The following is an 18,883-nucleotide window of genomic DNA, read 5'->3' on the forward strand; positions in this document are numbered from 1 at the left end:
GTGTCTGGGATTCCTTAGAAATAATTTAGTATGAGAGAGGGAAAGAGCAGGATGTGCGGAAACAATATGAGCCCCCACTCACTACTCAGACTCAGGCAGTGACAGGCACAGGGGAACTGATGACGCTGTTCTCTATCTCCCAACTGCAGCGCTCCGCCTCAGCCTCCTGAGCTCTGTGCTTACAGACACGTGCCACTATGGCTGGCACTGCTCAGTCCTCATTGCTGAGTAGCAGTGACGTTACGGATGCAGCGGTTTCAGATGCTTAGGTTCCTTCTGATCTTTTCATTTCCTCTCTGTTCAGTATAGAATTAAAAGATGCCTGTTACAAGAAGAAAAAACACAAATGTTTCTCCTATACTTTCTTCTTAGTGTTTGGAATGGATGTTTCTAGACTTTTCTATATTCTTCATTCCTACACAAAGCCCCACATGTATGGTCATATGTTTTGCATGTAGCTGTGGGAAGGTGCACACCATTCAGCAAAAACCTGAGCTACTTTGTTCTGGAACTTGCTTTTTCCCTACCCTGTAACTTGTATGCCTGCACTATCCTAAGACCTGTGCTGTTCTCTAACACGACATCAAACTTAGCTGATCATCCCTCCATCACTGAATGTGGCATTAGCTATAACTTCTCTGTAGTCCAAAGAATTCACTTTCGACCTTTACAAAAATGTCTTAATTCACTCTGTCATCTTGTAGATCCCTGGAAGAGAGATTACTCAAATAGTATGTGTGTTCAGAATTTTTTGAATACCACTCACTCTCCCACAAACAGAGTTTGCTATTTTGTGCTTTCAAAAGTAGTGCATGGTAATATCGGATAGTGTGGACCGTAGTAGGAGTTTCCTGTCACAACAGAATTATTTTCAAAGTCCCTCAGAGAGTAGCAAATGCTGTGTGTTCAACCATAGATAAAGCTGTGGGACAAGTAAGCACACATGGGCCTCTCACCTCGGTCCTCTAGCACTGATGTCATAGGTACCATAACAAGTCGTTTCTAATGAATCTAATCTTTACATCAACTATTGCAACTCAACTAGAATATTTTTATCATCTGCATAAATTAATAAATAAGTAATAATTATAAACCAACTGTGAATCCCCCCCCCACTTCCAGTCCGAGGACTACTATGACATGAGACGGCTGTATACAATTTTGGGGTCTTCTCTGTTTTACAAGGTAAGTTGAAACCTAAAATATTTTCAATATCCAACTGCTATATACATAGACCTAAAGTAGATTCCAACTTTTACACGCATGGAAGACATGTTACCACCTTGCAGACAATACTGTGATCTGGAAATAAGACCTTAGAGATTTATAAATACAGTAAATATTCCTGTTTTACTGTGTGCTAAGGCATTTCCGAGTGTGCAAACATGAAAAGGTACTAAAAGAAGAAGATATATAAGACAGAACAACAGTATGTTCCTTTCTTCAGAATTTTAAAAATTACATTTATTTAGTGTGTGTTTACATGGGAGCCACAGAGCATACGTAAGGCCAACAACAACATGACAAGTTGTTCTCTCCTTCTACTGTGTGGGGCTCCTGGGATCAAACTCGTGTCATTGGGTTTGGTGGCGAGTGCTTACACTAAGCTGTCTCCAGCAATATCTTGTTAACTTCCTTTTGCAATAGTGTTCCTGCTCTTTTTATTGTCTTCTTCAGAAGTGAAATACATTGCATCTTGTGTATGTAGCATTGAGTTACTACTTCCATTAAAGGAATCAAGACAGTTAAGTATTTCACTTTAAAATATCTTTAAGAACAATATGTAACATGTTTAACAGAGTCAGATGATTCAGGAGGCACACAGAAAAGAATGTCTGTGCTGACCTTGACCCTGCTTCTCTTTCTAGCCCTAGTTTAACCAAACATTCAAGATAATCAGTGCTACTTGAGGTGATCTTGTTTTGGGCAGTAATGTGTCTTCTAAGTCCCTTCAGTTGTCAAGTTTGATCGGCAGCTTGGCTCAGATCAATAGCATGGACTTCTGACAAATCTTGCTTAGTTCCTTTAAAACTGCACTGGTTTAAGCATTAGTTTATGCATGTCTTCGAGATATGGGATCGTTGCTGCACGCTGCTAGCTGACTTTGGCTCTTCGTGACTGAATCCCAGGGTTATATGGTGTGCAGCCATCTGCCTAAGGACGATGTTGTTGAGATCGCTGCGTACTGTCGCCAGTACTGCCTGCTGCCTTTAGCAGCACAGCAAAGGATTGGCCAGCTGATAATATGGAGAGAAGTGTTCCCACAACACCACCTCCAGCCCGCTACAGACTCAGACCCTGAGGCCTTCCAGGAACCAGAAGGGAGATATTTCTTACTAATCGTCGGGTTGGTGAGTTACGTATTCTTTCTTGAATTCATTTTATGTTTTCTAAACCTACTTGCTTAAAGAGCACAAACAGGCTTGCTTACAGTATGAATATGTTACTTGCTTACATTCAAGACAATGTTAAATGCTTCTCTATTCTCTTCCTTCTGTATCTGTTTAATAGTCATGAAGAATTATTAGTGAACTCCAGTGTAGGATTTTAGCAGAGTTTGACGATGTTTCATTCCCTTCCTAAAACAGTGGTTTTATCCTTTCATAAAATGATACAGAGCCAAGTCTGGCATGTTAGTGATCCCTGTGATGCCAGCACTTGGAAGGCTGAGGCAAGAGGATTGTGAGTGTGAGTTTGAGGCAGCCTGGGCTGTACGTAAACCCTGTCTGAATGAGGGTGGTGAGAATGGAGGCTATTTGAAAGTAGTATTAGGGATGTCTCTGGACTAAGAGAAATGATTGATGGTGCACTGTTGCTTGACCAAAACAAGCTAAGCAGGATTGTTTCCATTGTGGCTCAGGGAGCTTTGAATGATGGTGAAAAGAGAAAGAAGAGATTTTTCAGAATTCACTGAGTACTTGCAAATGCCTATATATGTCTTTAGTATTTACAAGCATATACATACAGACTATATTAAATATCTCCAATTGAACATGTACCAATCTTCCTCTACAGCGACATTACATGTTGTGTGTGCTGTTAGAAGCTGGAGGCTGTGCATCTAAAGCTACTGGGAACCCTGGTCCAGATTGCATCTATGTCGATCAGGCCAGAGCAACCCTTCACCAGCTGGAAGGAGTGGAGTCCCGCATAGAGGAACAGCTAGCTGCAACCCCGGGGCCCTGCTTGTCCTGTGCTGACTGGTTCCTTGCTGCACCACGCGAAAAGGCAGATAGTTTGACCACTTCGCCTATCCTCGGTAGGCTGCAGGGGCCTTCCAAAACAGCAGCCTCTCCAACATGCAGAAGAACCTTTTTCAGTGACTATTCATTCAAGGCACGGAAGCCCAGCCCCTCACGGATTGGTGGAGGACGTGAACCTGGTGAAGGGGAAGAAAATGTTGGTCTGAGCCCACACACTACCCCAGACACTGTACGGAAGCAAAGAGAATCTGAAGGTTCAGACGACAATGTGGCCTTGCTTAAGGTGTGTGTCCATTCGAATGTTTGCATTGTGAGCAATAACTAATTGTTAGAGAATTGTTTTTAATTGGGAGAGTGTTCCTTATTTGAAGTGGTGTGTTTTAGTGATTAATGAAAAAATAAAAAAACAGAATTGAAAAGAGAAAGAAATATCCAGGGCCAAGACATAAGCCTGCGGCACTAGAACATTTTTTCCCCAGTGCTTCCCCACATACATTGACATACATTGACCTTTCTTCTGCGTTGATAAGGGTGACAGCGTCCTGGCTTGGGGCAGTCTCAGTGTCAGTCTTAATAGCCAGTAAAACATTTAACAGAAACAGATGATCAGAATGGGGAAGAGGAGGTGCCTATTTGTAATAAGCTAAGGTTCTTGATCTGCATTTATGAATGTCACAAACATTAAAGCAGAGAATGCTCATCCTTGAGGTTGACATCCCATGACTTTCCCTACACACACTAGAGATATGTCCACAGTTGACAAAGTCCACCCCACCCTTGGGAGCTTCGCACTTACTCTGGGAAATTGATGTCTCTCCACAGTTTTGAAACTTGCCATCAGGAGGAGGGAGGTGATGCCAGGCCGATTCTGACTGGGCTACAGTGCTTCTGAGTGCTGTGACATTTGCAAGCATAGTTTCCCCTGCTCCCATACAGTGATGCTGTTGAAGCCAGAACACAATATGTTTGTTCCATGCATGTTTTGCATCCTAGCTATAGACTGTTACCTCATTTGATAAACTTTGTAGGAAAGAGAGATCAAGACAATTTGGATAATTTATGTATAGCCAAGCTCTACTCAGCTGCCATGAATAAGACCTCAGACCTGTGTGACCTTGAGGAGTTCAGACAGCAGCGAGAGAGACAAGCACACATGTATACATTCAGTGATGGACCTGGTGGGGAGTTTTCTGTGACTTCACCTTGGAAACCTTCTTAACAAAGAGTAAGAGATGTAGATTAGTATGGAAAATATTTAAAGGGAGCGGCACAAAAATAGTGCTCTTAGGTTTTGAATCATTACTACTGTGTGATCCTGTTCTTAGATAAAAACTAACATACTTATCTTCCAGCTTGCTAGAAAGAAGTCAACACTTCCAAATCCGTTTCATTTGGGAACTTCGAAAAAAGAACTTTCAGAAAAAGAATTGGAAGTCTATAACATGATGAAGTAAGAAACTTCTAGCATGCCTTTTCACTTAAGCTCCTTGTCTTTGAGGGAGTATAGAGATGGTTCAATGAGCATAATTCTGATGCAGCACAGATATGCGGTCATGTTTCATTACACAGTTAGGAAAAAGAATATAGTCATACTCTAATGAAAATACCAAAAGTAGTATTTGAAAATGTGAGTGACCCTTTACCTCTTCCCACAAATAATATACTTTTTGGATGTCTTCTTTTTCTTTTTTCTATCTTTATTAACTTGAGTATTCCTTATTTACATTTCAATTGTTATTCCCCTTTCCAGTTTCCGGGCCAACATCCTCCTAACCCCTCCACTCCCCGTACTCCCACCATTACCGCCCTCCCCCCAACAATCACGTTCACTGGGGGTTCAGTCTTGGCAGGACCCAGGGCTTCCCCTTCCACTGGTGCTCTTACTAGGATATTCATTGCTACCTATGAGGTCAGAGTCCAGGGTCAGTCCATGTATAGTCTTTAGGTAGTGGCTTAGTCCCTGGAAGCTCTGGTTGCTTGGCATTGTTGTTCATAAGGGGTCTCGAGCCCCTTCAAGCTCTTCCAGTTCTTTCTCTGATTTCTTCAACGGGGGTCCTATTCTCAGTTCAGTGGTTTGCTGCTGGCATTCGCCTCTGTATTTGCTGTATTCTGGCTGTGTCTCTCAGGAGCGATCTACATCCGGCTCCTGTCGGCCTGCACTTCTTTGCTTCATCCATCTTGTCTAATTGGATGGCTGTATATGTATGGGCCACATGTGGGGCAGGCTCTGAATGGGTGTTCCTTCTGCCTCAGTTCTAAACTTTGCCTCCCTATTCCCTCCCAAGAGTATTCTTGTTTCCTTTTTAAAGAAGGAATGAAGAATTCGCATTTTGGTCATCCTTCTTGAGTTTCATGTGTTCTGTGCATCTAGGGTAATTCAAGCATTTGGGCTAATAGCCACTTATCAATGAGTGCATACCATGTGTGTTTTTCTGTAATTGGGTTACCTCACTCAGGATGATATTTTCCAGTTCCATCCATTTGCCTATGAATTTCATGAAGTCACTGTTTTTGATAGCTGAGTAGTATTCCATTGTGTAGATGTACCACATTTTCTGTATCCATTCCTCTGTTGAAGGGCATCTGGGTTCTTTCCAGCTTCTGGCTATTATAAATAAGGCTGCTATGAACATAGTGGAGCATGTGTCTTTTTTAATATGTTGGGGCATCTTTTGGGTATATGCCCAAGAGAGGTATAGCTGGATCCTCAGGCAGTTCAATGTCCAATTTTCTGAGGAACCTCCAGACTGATTTCCAGAATGGTTGTACCAGTCTGCAATCCCACCAACAATGGAGGAGTGTTCCTCTTTCTCCACATCCTCGCCAGCATCTGCTGTCACCAGAGTTTTTGATCTTAGCCATTCTGACTGGTGTGAGGTGAAATCTCAGGGTTGTTTTGATTTGCATTTCCCTTATGACTAAAGATGTTGAACATTTCTTTAGGTGTTTCTCAGCCATTTGGCATTCCTCGGTTGTGAATTTGTTGTTTAGCTCTGAACCCCATTTTTTTTTATTTTCTTTTTTTCAGAGCTGGGGACCGAACCCAGGCCTTGCACTTGCTAGGCAAGCGCTCTACCACTAAGATAAATCCCCAACCCCTGAACCCCATTTTTAATAGGGTTATTTGTCTCCATGTGGTCTAACTTCTTACTCTTATACCTAAACCACACAAAGACCCAACAAAGAAAGAGAACTTCAGACCAATTTTCCTTATGAGTATCGACGCAAAAATACTCAATAAAATTCTGGCAAACCGAATCCAAGAGCACATCAAAACAATCATCCATCATGATCAAGTAGGCTTCATCCCAGGCATGCAGGGATGGTTTAATATACGGAAAACCATCAACGTGATCCATTATATAAACAAACTGAAAGAACAAAACCACATGATCATTTCATTAGATGCTGAGAAAGCATTTGACAAAATTCAATACCCCTTCATGATAAAAGTCCTGGAAAGAACAGGAATTCAAGGCCCATACCTAAACATAGTAAAAGCCATATACAGCAAACCAGTAGCTAACTTTAAACTAAATGAAGAGAAACTTGAAGCAAACCCACTAAAATCAGGGACTAGACAAGGCTGCCCACTCTCTCCCTACTTATTCAATATAGTTCTTGAAGTCCTAGTCAGAGCAATCAGACAACAAAAGGAGATCAAAGGGATATAGATTGGAAAGGAAGAAGTTAAAATATCGCTATTTGCAGATGATATGATAGTATATTTAAGTGATCCCAAAAGTTCCACCAGAGAACTAGTAAACCTGATAAACACCTTCAGCAAAGTGGCTGGGTATAAAATTAACTCAAATAAATCAGTAGCCTTCCTCTACACAAAAGAGAAACAAGCCGAGAAAGAAATTAGGGAAACGACACCCTTCATAATAGTCCCAAATAATATAAAATACCTCGGTGTGACTTTAACCAAGCAAGTCAAAGATCTGTCTGAAGAAAGCCTCTGAAGAAAGAAATTGAAGAAGATCTCAGAAGATGGAAAGATCTCCCATGCTCATGGATTGACAGGATTAACATAATAAAAATGGCCATTTTACCACAAGCGATCTACAGATTCAATGCAATCCCCATCAAAATACCAATCCAGGGGCTGGGGATTTAGGTCAGTGGTAGAGGGCTTGCCTAGCACAAGGCCCTGGGTTCGGTCCCCAGCTCTGAAAAAAAGGAAAAAAAAAAGGAAAAAAAAATCCAATTCTTCAGAGAGTTAGACAGAACAATTTGCAAATTCATCTGGAATAACAAAAAACCCAGGAAGCTAAAACTATCCTCAACAATAAAAGAACTTTAGGGGAATCACTATCCCTGAACTCAAGCAGTATTACAGAACAATAGTGATAAAAACTGCATGGTATTGGTACAGAGACAGACAGATAGACCAGTGGAATAGAATTGAAGACCCAGAAATGAACCCACACACCTATGGTCACTTGATTTTTGACAAAGGAGCCAAAACCATCCAATGGAAAAAAGATAGCATTTTCAGCAAATGGTGCTGGTTCAACTGGAGGGCAACATGTAGAAGAATGCAGATCGATCCATGCTTATCACCCTGTATAAAGCTTAAGTCCAACTGGATCAAGGACCTCCACATCAAACCAGATACACTCAAACTAATAGAAGAAAAACTAGGGAAGCATCTGGAACACATGGGCACTGGAGAAAATTTCCTGAACAAAACACCAATGGCTTATGCTCTAATATCAAGTATCGACAAATGGGATCTCATAAAACTGCAAAACTTCTGTAAGGCAAAGGACACTGTGGTTAGGACAAAACGACAACCAACAGATTGGGTAAAGTTCTTTACCAATCCTACAACTGATAGAGGGCTTATATCCAAAATATACAAAGAACTCAAGAAGGATATCTTCTTTTTCAAATAGAGTTTAAATACTAATTTTATACTCTAGTAGATGCCTGGTTATCTCCTTAGTCCTGTGTCTGGAAGTGATATCTGCTAATACCATACAGTTTAGAATGTTCACTTCTAAAGAACAAAGGGCTGGCCATTTGCCCAAATACAAGACATCTGGACAAGGCCCACCAAGCTTCCTGGTTCCACGTGGTACATGAAGACCTCTGTGGCAATTTCAGTACAGTTCATCTTCTCTCTCTGACACATCCTGTTTCCATCTCTCACTCCTCTTCTGTGGTTCCACAGAACACATCCCACTAACTTCTCCCTGTGTATCGCCCTCTCTGATATGGGTCCTAAAATCTGGTCCTGAGCAAACAGGCAAAACTCAAACTTACACTGAATAAGGAATTCTGAGGTAAAAAGTTCTAAACAAAGAAGGAATGTGTAGTTACCTTATGAAGTATTATAGAGTCAGTGTGTGTGTGTGTGTGTGTGTGTGTGTGTGTGTGTGTGTGTGTGTGTGTGTGTGCGCGCACATGTGCTGATGTATAGAGGCTAGAGGATAAACTTGATTGTCATTCCTCAGGCTCTGCCTAGCTTGTCTGTTGAGATAAGGCCTCTCACTCTCACAGGTCCTCATGTTTGTAAGGTACTTTCCTGACTGAGCTAAATCTTCTTTTACGTTTATTTTGTGGGTGGCTCCCTAATCTTCCAGACTCTTCTTGCCTGGTGTTTAATTTTGATGTCATGGTAAAACATTAGTTGCACTTAAGCTATGTGCAATGAATGAGAATTTATTTACACAGGAAGAGTGGGTGCAGCAGCCTCTTAGCCGTGGAAACATTTCCTAAGTGCACGTGTGTTCCTAAGTGCCGTAGCAGTTGCCAAGAAGTGCTTTTTATCTGAAGTTAGTGCTAAAGTATCATGAAAATAGCGCTCTGAAAATCTAATATGTCAAAATTTAGTATTTAATGCCTCCATGTGTGAGTGTCTGATTTTTAATAGTTAAAACACTTTAAACAAATAAATGTGAATCTAAGCTTCTATGGTAAGTTGAACACCCTTTGAAAACCACAGCCTTCCATTTAGAAGTTAATTGCTAAATTAACAGTCATCTCATTACTACCATAGCATATTTTTAAAATACATACATTGTTTTGACATTACGTCCAGTAAAAGGAAATTTCCGATTTTATACTTTACGCAAATCCACATGTACAAATAACAGGTTTTCTTACTTTAAAAGATGCCAGACATGTATAACTTATTCATTAAAGATGTGGAGAGTTCATTTAAAAAGCATCTTATTAGATAAATGTATTATTCTAACTTGTATGTACCACCTTTGTAAATATATGATATAAAAATATCTTTTACACTAAGCATTTTATTCAATGGCAAAATCACATCCCCTCTCTACTTCAACAATCCCAGCTGACCCCTATCCTCATGATACCACTTTGCATGATGGTCCCTGCTTGTACTGCCTTGGCCTCCCAACTCCTGACACTCAGCAGTGGAGAGTACAAGATGGTACAGACAGGACAGGCTACAGGGTCAGGCAAACCCTAACTGGCATCTGAAGTCAGGCACATCCCAGGCCTGGATACTTCCATATGGCTAAAAGGACCACAATAACATTTAATATCATGCATGGCCATTATGAAAATTGAACTAAGGTACTTTCAAACACACACTGTGTGTGGCACATAGAAGACATTCATGACAACTGTTGTTATTTCTTGCCTTTTTGTTATTCTTTTAACTCTTCTTCCTTTGGGGAAACATAAAGATTATTTATAGGCTCTGCTGACCTATCTGAGATTAAATACAGGAGGAGGGGGAAGAGATAGGAAAGAAAAGAAAAACGGAAAACAGTAAGCAAATATTGTCGGAACATGGTCCAAAAATGGAGTTGTGTGAAATTTCTGAGTACTTGTGAGAAAACTGCAAGAAACCAAGAAAAGAATCTTGTGACCTCAGATTCTTCAAAAATTTGAAATTGTTCTTGGAATGTTCTTTCTATGCCCGTCCCAGGTGTAGCAGTTAAGCATGAGTTTACTTCAGATTAATCATTACAACTGGTTATTATTATTTGTTTAGATGCCTCTATGGAAAGAATATGTTTTTGCTGCATGTGAATGTAACTTTACTCAAGTGACTCCTCTTAACCATCAGAGTATAAACTGTCTGATGCTCTAAATAAAGCTGGCTATTACGTGAGACTTTTGTCAGCCTCCTTTTAAAGGTTGCACCACTTTTAAACAGAATATAAGTGAGAAGAAGGCTGTATTATATTGTGGAATCTGTTGGCTCAGCGATAGAGCCTCTAATCTAACTTCATTATTGCTAATAATCTTATCTTCCTTCAGGGTCATTGATGCCATGGCCAAGAAGTCTGGTGCTGCTGATTTCAATGAGTTTAGTGTGGTGGGAGATAATACTGTACTTGTCCTACTCTAAACTCATACCATTTTATGGCTTGTTGAGATCTATGCGAAACATAAGCTCAGTTATTCATTAGGAACCGTGGAAAAAGAGGGCTTAGCCAATTTGGTTGTTTAGTGAGGACACTTAAGTTACTTACAAATGAATTGGTGTTTATCCATTCACAGCTGGCACTGTTTGTCTCTACTAAGAAATTAACAATAGCCTAACATGTGCTTTAGTTAAGGAGAGAGAACTAAATATTTGGGTCAGTTTTCCCTCTATAACAGTACTGCGAATATTATTTCACATAGCCTTGTGAGAATGCTACAAAATTCAAAATGAAGTAACTCTTCTAAATTTACTTAAATTTCCTTCTCTCTCTCTCTTTCAAGATTGACCTCCGGTCCTGAGAATACACTCTTCCACTATGTTGCCTTAGAAACAGTGCAAGGCATCTTCATCACTCCCACCCATGAAGAGGTAGCTCAGCTAGGTGGTTCCGTCCACTCTCAACTAATAAAGAATTTCCATCGATGTTGTCTCACCATCCGTGCAGTTTTCCAGCAGACGTTGAAGGTGGAGGTAAGCAAATATCAGCTGGCCACGCCTATCTAATATTTGTGGTTTAACCATTTGTTAGTTGGTGGCTAGTGTTTCAATCTGGGATGAAATTTCATTTAATGTTTCACCCCATGTTTAAGTAAATATTATATATACTTAAAGATCAATTGAATTCTTGTGATGATAGGGGAGCTGGTATTGAACTCTCATTATGGAAAAATATTGAGAGGTTTATATCTAGGACTGCAGCTTAGTTGGTAAAGTGTTTAATCTCATTCGTGAAGCCCTGGGTTCCATCTCCTACTGTGAATAAAATGGTGCACATCTGTAACCCCAACACCCCTGACTTGGAGGCAGGAGGACGAGAAAGTCAATCAATCATCTTTAAACTCGTGGTAAGTCTGAAGGTATCCTGAGCTATATGATCCCAGTCTCAAACATTTAAGGGTGGCTCAGCAGTTAGGACCACTTTCTGGAGTTTAGTTCCGAGCACCACATCAGACCGCTCACAACCACCTGTAATTTCAACTCCAAGGGACTTGATGGTCTCTGGCCTCCTTAAGCACCTGCACACATGTGGTGCATGTAAACTCACATGGTCCCACATAGTCTCATAAATAAAAAAAAGAAAGAAATCTTTAAAAAACAAAAGAAGGGAAGAGAGGGAGAAGAGGAGGGGTTTGTAACCCATCTAACAAGTGTCCAGGAGCACCCCCTCTGAAAACACTTGGGATGTATGCAGCACACCAATTTTGTGAAGAGCATTGGGTTGGGAGTAAGCAACCCTGACTCTTTGGATTATATCACTTCTCAGGGCCCATGCAACAGTAGAGTTGTGTCTTCCATGCTTTGGGTTCTTAGAAACAAGGTTATGCTGGACCAGGGAGCCCCTCCTGATTTCAATTCTTGGGCTTTCTCCCCAATATTAACATTGGAGTGGATGCTCTAGGAATGTCCTCACCTTACTTGGTCATATTCAACAACAGAAACTGGCCTTTTTTGTTACACGTTAAGGTACTTGCTCTACACCAGACACTATTCTAGGTACTATGAAAGAAGACAAACTCAAGCCTTTTTCTGAATCCTATCTCTAAAGCTGGAGTTAAAGACATTAATAAATAGTAAATCCAGTAGAACAAATGTCAAGAGGAACTTTAATCATAGGCCAAATGGTGTGGGTTCCCATTTTAGAAGTTCCCTTGGATCACGTCGAGCAAGCTTTACAGAAAAGTGTGGAGAGGGAGAAGGCTGCTTATAGGACAGCTGGCTGCTGTGAGCGCACACTGGCACTCTACCATGAGCTACATTCCCAGTTCCAAACATTTTAAAATAACACACACACACACACACACACACACACACACACACACACACATACACACACACACACACACGCACACTCATCTCTAAAAAGAAAAAAATAAACCAAACATGCTAGCACATGTCTAATCCAACCACACAGAATGAGATACGGAAAGAGTGCTAGAAGCTTAGGACCAGCTCCAGCCAGCCAGGGATATATAGTGAGAGTCTGACTTGAAAAAGGAACAAGAATAGAGAGAGAACAGTACTTGCTCTCTGCCTGGGGTGAAAGCTTGTAATCTATCTTAGGAGATAACATTTAAACCAAGAATTGAAGAATAGGGATTTTCTGCGGGATAACAGGAAGAATAGCATTGTAGACACTTAGTACCAGTATCATCATCATCATCAAATATTTATGTGAAACTATTGTATTATGTAGTTTCTGGGATTAAACCCCGAGGCTCTGTGCCTACCAGCCAAGCACTCTACCATGAGCTACATCCCCAGTTCCAAACATTTTAAAATAACACTATCAATACTAGTTAATACTTATAATTGATGCTAATTTGCAGAAAAAGAAAGCGCTAAGTGACGGAGATCATTTGGAGTCTGCAAACTCAGTGTCTTCTCTGAGTCCTGTGAAAGAACACGGTGTACTGTTTGAATGCTCACCTGAAAACTGGACTGACCAGAAAAAGACACCACCAGTTATGTCGTACTGGGTAGTAGGGTAAGTGTGCGAAAAGTGTGTGCATGGCAAAGTGGGCTCAGAATGGGAGGGAAACCATAGGTGTCTCAAACTCAGCCTAGGAGTGTCATCAAGCTAAAATCTCTTAATATATTCTAGAGTTTTGATCTTTTATTTTGGGCTTTTTTAACCTAATACCTCACTTGTTTCCTTCCAGTGTAGATAAAAGAGGATGCTTGGGGGAAGGATTTGATCAAAGAAATTGAAGTTGTGGAAGAAAAGAAAGGAAGGAAGGAAGACAGAAAGAAAGAGGGAGAGAAGGAAGGAGTGAGGGTGGTGGGTGGGTCGAAGGAAGAAAAAAAGAAAGAACAATCAGGAAGAAGACTGCTCAGAGATCTCCCCAAGTTACTAAAAGGACACCCCAACATTCCTTACTCTTTCCCAATGCATCTTCCTTTTCTTTTCTCTCTCCTTTTCCCTCTTCCCTTTTAATCTTCACCTCCACACACTCCTCTGTCTGTGTCACTTTGTCTGTCCACTGTGGGCCAGCCTCATTGCCACTGGGCCACTGTTTCTGTGTTCCTTCTGTGGAAGGTTTTCCCCTTTTATATCCATCAACACTGACAGGTTATCTTCTCAAAGAGGATCACGAAGATCTTCCTTCCCCACTGAAGCAATACCCTTTCTTTCTCTGCACTACCCTGTTTACTGGTTTTTTTTTTTGGGGGGGGGGGGGACAGGAGGATTTGCCTACTGGCTTTCTTGTCTAGTGCCTTGGAGCAGAAACAAGAATGCCAGTCTTATGAAATCAGGATTCCTACTTGTCTTCCCCACTATTGATGTCTGTCTGTAGCTGGCCCTAGCACTCAATAGCAGCTTGATAAAATATGAAGGTGTAATAGATGGAATTGTATTGAGCAGATGAGGTGGATGGAGAGTGAATAGCTTGGTGAACCCAGAAAAAGACCAAAGAAAGTCATCATCTCCAAGCCTTACATAGATACAATATTGACATATCTATATATTTATGTGCAACTATGTTCCTTATGCACACATTATAGATTAGACCATACAACCGTACTACTGGAATCCTGAAGAAAAGAAATGCAGTGTTAGCCCAATTTTATCTGCAAATGAGTTGTCACTGCTACAATGTTTTGACAGTATTGCAGTTTAAAATATAAGTGCCAATAGAATATTTAATGGCTACTGTGCTTAAAATGATGTGGGTAGTATTGCCTAGATGTTACTAATAAATAGGTTTACTATTCGAGATTGTGTATGGCGATGGGCATTGGTTAAGTATCTACACTCTTAAGACAATAACATTAATTAAGACATACATTATTTATTTAAAAACTGGGCCATATTCTATTTTCTGTAGATTTTAGATTCATGAGGTTTTGGTGGCGGTGGTGGCTTTTGTTTGTGTTTTTAGATTATTGCTGATTTCCCCAAAACTGAAAGAAGACAAACAGAAGGGATGATGTCACCCTTAATATCTGAAATGGCCATGTTTTTTTCTTTCTGCAGGAGGCTTTTCCTTAACCCAAAACCTCAGGAACTATATGTCTGTTTTCACGACTCAGTCTCAGAAATTGCCATTGAAATGGCATTTAGATTGTTCTTTGGGTTAACGTTGTAGCTGTGTTTGTAAGATACAGAGCAACACACAGATGGACCACAGGACAGCATTGGAATGGCTGAAGTCATGCAGAGAAGAGGCTCATTACCGCCGTTGTTCATGATTGTACTCGTTAGATACTGAGATGTAGTAGTACTGTTGGGTTGGTGCATCAGTTCATGTGTGGTAGCATATAAGACATCTGAGCTGATACTTGATCAAAATACAGAGACAAGATTGCTAACTTATTGCCATTTTTGGTATACCATGCTAATTTATTGAATAGTTTTAAGTAATGTGAATTCTTTAATAAAGATTAATATAGGAGATGTTTATTTGGGGAGGGTCACATTTAAATCATTGTTTGTTTTCATAAAACCCAATACTGACTGACTGATACCCTGTGAAGGAATCCTGACTTGAAGAGACAACAAGGTTCTGTAGTCAGTGAGTGCTGTGCTGTGAGCGAGCCCTTGTATCAGTTAGACCTCACAGTATGTGCGGACTAATCACATTATTATTGCATTGGGATTTTGAAATGCCCAGTTAAGAAAAATGCGTTGTTTGCTTATTGGTCAATATCTAAATTTACAATGCCTGTGTTCTGGTTTCTTAGCAAATCAAAAGCCTCCACACTGGTTTAAGTATCTTAGTAGATACTCCACTACTGAGGCGGAGCGAAAGATGACAGTTTATATTTATTTGATTCTCTTTATTCTTCATGGTAAACTTAATTTAGATTAGGGTACACATTTGCAATCATCTGTAAACTTCCATTGCTTTCTTCCTGGTTCATATACATTTATATCAACTCTTATCAAATCATATTTAAAACACTAAAATGGGGATAGAGCGATGGCTCAGAGGTCAGGAGCGAATTCCCCATTGGAAGAGACCTGAGTTCAGCTCCCACATCCATGTTAGGCAGCTCAAAACCACCTGTAACTCCAGGGAATCCTTTGGTCTTTGCAGGTACCCCACACACAATTAGAAAATAAAGCTCTTTTTAAAAAACTGGAGCGGGGGCAGGGGGAGAACAGGCTAAAACTACCTTATATTAACTTCTTCTATAAAATACTAATTTTTGTCTTACAAATCAGTATCAGTCTGTATTGGGTTTTCCCAAAGGAGAGGGCTCGCTTTCCCCAACTGTAGCTAATGTGAGCTTCAGCGGGACAGAATCTGACAAGACAGATTTTCTATGGCTGTGAGAATTCGGTGTATGCTACAGGCTCAATATCCCTCACACTTTACAGTCCTGAGTAATTTCTCCCTCAGGGATTATGTATGTTGGAAGACATGCTGTCTAAAACCAATCTAAAGTTTGTCTTTACATTTTCCCTCCCTCAAACATAAGCCCTCCAGCTTAAAACTAGAAGACATCCAAGTGTACCCCTGGCCATTTGGTCTTATAAAAAATATGGTTACCTTGGCCATCACTGTAAGATTCTCATCGAGGCCTGGGTGACAGACAGCAGCTGTTTATATCATTAGTGACTTCTGGGCCTTAATTTCGACTTTCAAGTCAGATAGGAAAATTATGCGCCTTAAAATGTAGAAAACAGTTTGAAACACTTCCCCACTTAACTGAGTCAAATCAGTTAAGACTCTCTTCTGTCTTAATCTGTGTTCTAGTATTTCTAAAACGGTATTTATTAGATGTCTTAAACTTCTGGATATGCCCTCAAATCCTGAGCTGTTCTAGTGCTGATCATTAGGATGAATGTAGCAGTTGATCACTCAGCGTTCAAGCAGAGCAAACTAAGACTTGGGATTTAATAGGGAGAACATTTTTCCCATTGAAAGTTCGATCTGTTGGTGCTTCCCTTGTGTCAGATGGCCATAAGCAACACTGTTCCAAATGTGGTGTAAAAGACAAACATAGCACAATGGTAAAGATGGGCCATTGGCAGTGCTGTGCTTGTGCACTGCACATTACATAAGTCCATGTTGAAAAGCCATTGCATTTTTAAGGAATTAATATTGCCTTCCCTTTCATTTCCAAGTGAATATTGAAGGCAAACGTAGCTGACCATGTCTGTAAATAAATTCACACTCACATCTGAAAGTCAATCAGTCTGACCGTTGGACAGTAGAGTCCCTGTCTGTCTCGTTTTTGGGGAGGGAACAAAGTGTCAAGTGCAGATAGGAGAAACCTCCTTGAGTCAGATTTTATCCACATCCTGGTAGTAATGTTCTGTATGAAAGTAACATGCTTAGAGCTGTTATGTCAGGCTTAGAATTCCTAGACACCAGTGTTCAGGGGGCTGAGGCAGAGGGATATAGTAAGTTCAAGGGCGGGCTGGGCTTTGTGACAAGACCCTATCTATAACAAAAAACAAAACCACAAGTACTTTCCTACTACTGTCTCGTGCTTCTTAGCCCCAAAGAAACTCTAGACTCTCGCTTTTTCTTTCCCTCTTCTCTCTCCTCTTTCCTTAGCTTTCTTTGTTTCTGTCTTGTCAGAGAACTGTGCCTAGGAGGGTAGGTAGTGTCTCACTTTTTTGTGCCAAGACGCTGTGGAGAATGATACATACCTAACAAAATGGTAATTGTAAAACAATCTTTTAAATATTTCTGACACAAATTGGAAAAACTGTGAAACCAGTCTACTAAGTTTTGTCTGCCTGAACCATTGTTCATTTCTGTATGCTCTCCCTAACCCATGGTTGCCACATATTGTGACCTGAAGCAGAAGCCGTGGATGCCTTTGTCATCATTAAGTGGCCACTGCTTGAGAACCAAAAGGGCACAGTTCAGTCTACCACAGCATAACAACAGTGATCTGAGAAGATTACTTCACACTATAGTTTTCAGAATAAGGATTTATATTTTGGACTTTTTTTGAACTGGTAAGTTCTGTTAAAGCTTGAACCTACACACCAAACCATATGTACTAATTTAATTATGAAGAGTTTTATTTCTGTATGTAATTAAAACTATTTTTCTACATTATCCAGAGTTTCAAATAAAAATGTTTTGGAGGTTTGTTTGCAGTATTATGTTTGCCTTTAAAAATTATTTGTGTGAGTGAGTGTGTGAGTGTGAGTGTGTGAGTGTGAGTGTGTGTGTGTGTGTGTGTGTGCATGCACACTTGTATGCTTGTGCTCACACACTAGCACCATGGCCCAAGTGGCAAGGCAGATGAGGTCAGTGTACAACTAGAGTTTGTTTCTTCCTACCTCTGGACCTGGGGATGGAACTGTATCATCATGCTTGAAAGTGGTTACCGTGACTCACTGAACCATCTTGCTATCCTCACATTACCTTTATCTGCACTTACCCAACAAATGTCTCCTGAACTTCTATGCACTGCCAAACACTGCCGAGCACTGCAGATGCAGCCGTGAACAGACTGCCTAATGCTTTCTGCCCTCACAGAGTTTGTGTTCCCATGACAGAGAGAGACCACACAAAAGATAAAGTATGTTGCTGAATTCCAAGAGAATTAACAGGGGAGTAAGAAAAAGTGGTGAAGTTGGCCATCAGGGTGACCCAGGAAGGGTTTGCTGAAGTGACCTCAGACCAAACTGAAAAAATTAACCATGATGACTGATGAGGAGAGAGGAGGAAGCAGCACAGAGGCCCTTAGCCCAAGCACTTTTATATCAGTTAAATCACACAATTTCTTCCCTTCAGGAAATTGTCACACAGCCCATCAATCAGTTTCAGGGCCAGACTTTGAAAACTTAACTAAGCTCCCATAGTGTTAAAGGCAATGCTCCTGAGTGAGTACTTTTTATCGGTTGTGTGTCACTGGGGGCAGATACGTGGATGCAGATTATATCATAAAGGAATAAGCAATAATATTGCCAGCTCTTGGGTCAAAGGTGAGCATGGAGGGTAAGGCAGAGCAAGGCACTGAAGAAAGCAGCAGATTGGGTTTTCTGTCCTTAGAGATCCCGTGTCCTCTGTGATTGGAGATAGAGCCTCACCTTGGAAACCCAGTCTCACTGGAAGAATGATTGAGGATGCCTCTTTAAACTTTTGTTACATTCTTGTTGATGTGCTTCATTACGTAAAGGAGTCTGAGACGTTCCACCTTAGAGGTCTTGGCAAATAAGCTGATCATTTCTGGAATTTGCAGTGGGCCTCACAAAGAATTTTTAAATCCATGTGATAAGACAAACTGAAATATAAATCCATGGGTAATGATTAGAGCATTCGCTTCAGGAAGATTAATCTAGACACAGGAT

At 40.6% G+C, this 18,883-nt stretch overlaps 1 protein-coding gene across 1 annotated transcript in view; it reads left to right on the plus strand.

Moving 5' to 3' along the window:
* Nucleotides 1–17,686, plus strand: part of Intu (inturned planar cell polarity protein) — a 75,523-nt gene extending 57,837 nt beyond the window's left edge. Inside the window, exons 10-16 of the mRNA NM_001421108.1 lie at nt 1,123–1,185; nt 2,130–2,351; nt 3,016–3,486; nt 4,556–4,653; nt 10,902–11,091; nt 12,948–13,105; nt 14,597–17,686. Of these exons, the coding sequence (NP_001408037.1) occupies nt 1,123–1,185; nt 2,130–2,351; nt 3,016–3,486; nt 4,556–4,653; nt 10,902–11,091; nt 12,948–13,105; nt 14,597–14,708 (1,314 nt within the window). The 3' untranslated portion in view covers nt 14,709–17,686. The remainder of the gene's footprint in view (nt 1–1,122; nt 1,186–2,129; nt 2,352–3,015; nt 3,487–4,555; nt 4,654–10,901; nt 11,092–12,947; nt 13,106–14,596) is intronic.
* The last annotated feature ends 1,197 nt before the right edge of the window (nt 17,687–18,883 follow it).

The sequence above is a fragment of the Rattus norvegicus genome, chromosome 2, assembly GCF_021556685.1.
Source record: "Rattus norvegicus strain SHRSP/BbbUtx chromosome 2, alternate assembly SHRSP_T2T, whole genome shotgun sequence".
Lineage (NCBI taxonomy): Eukaryota > Metazoa > Chordata > Mammalia > Rodentia > Muridae > Rattus > Rattus norvegicus.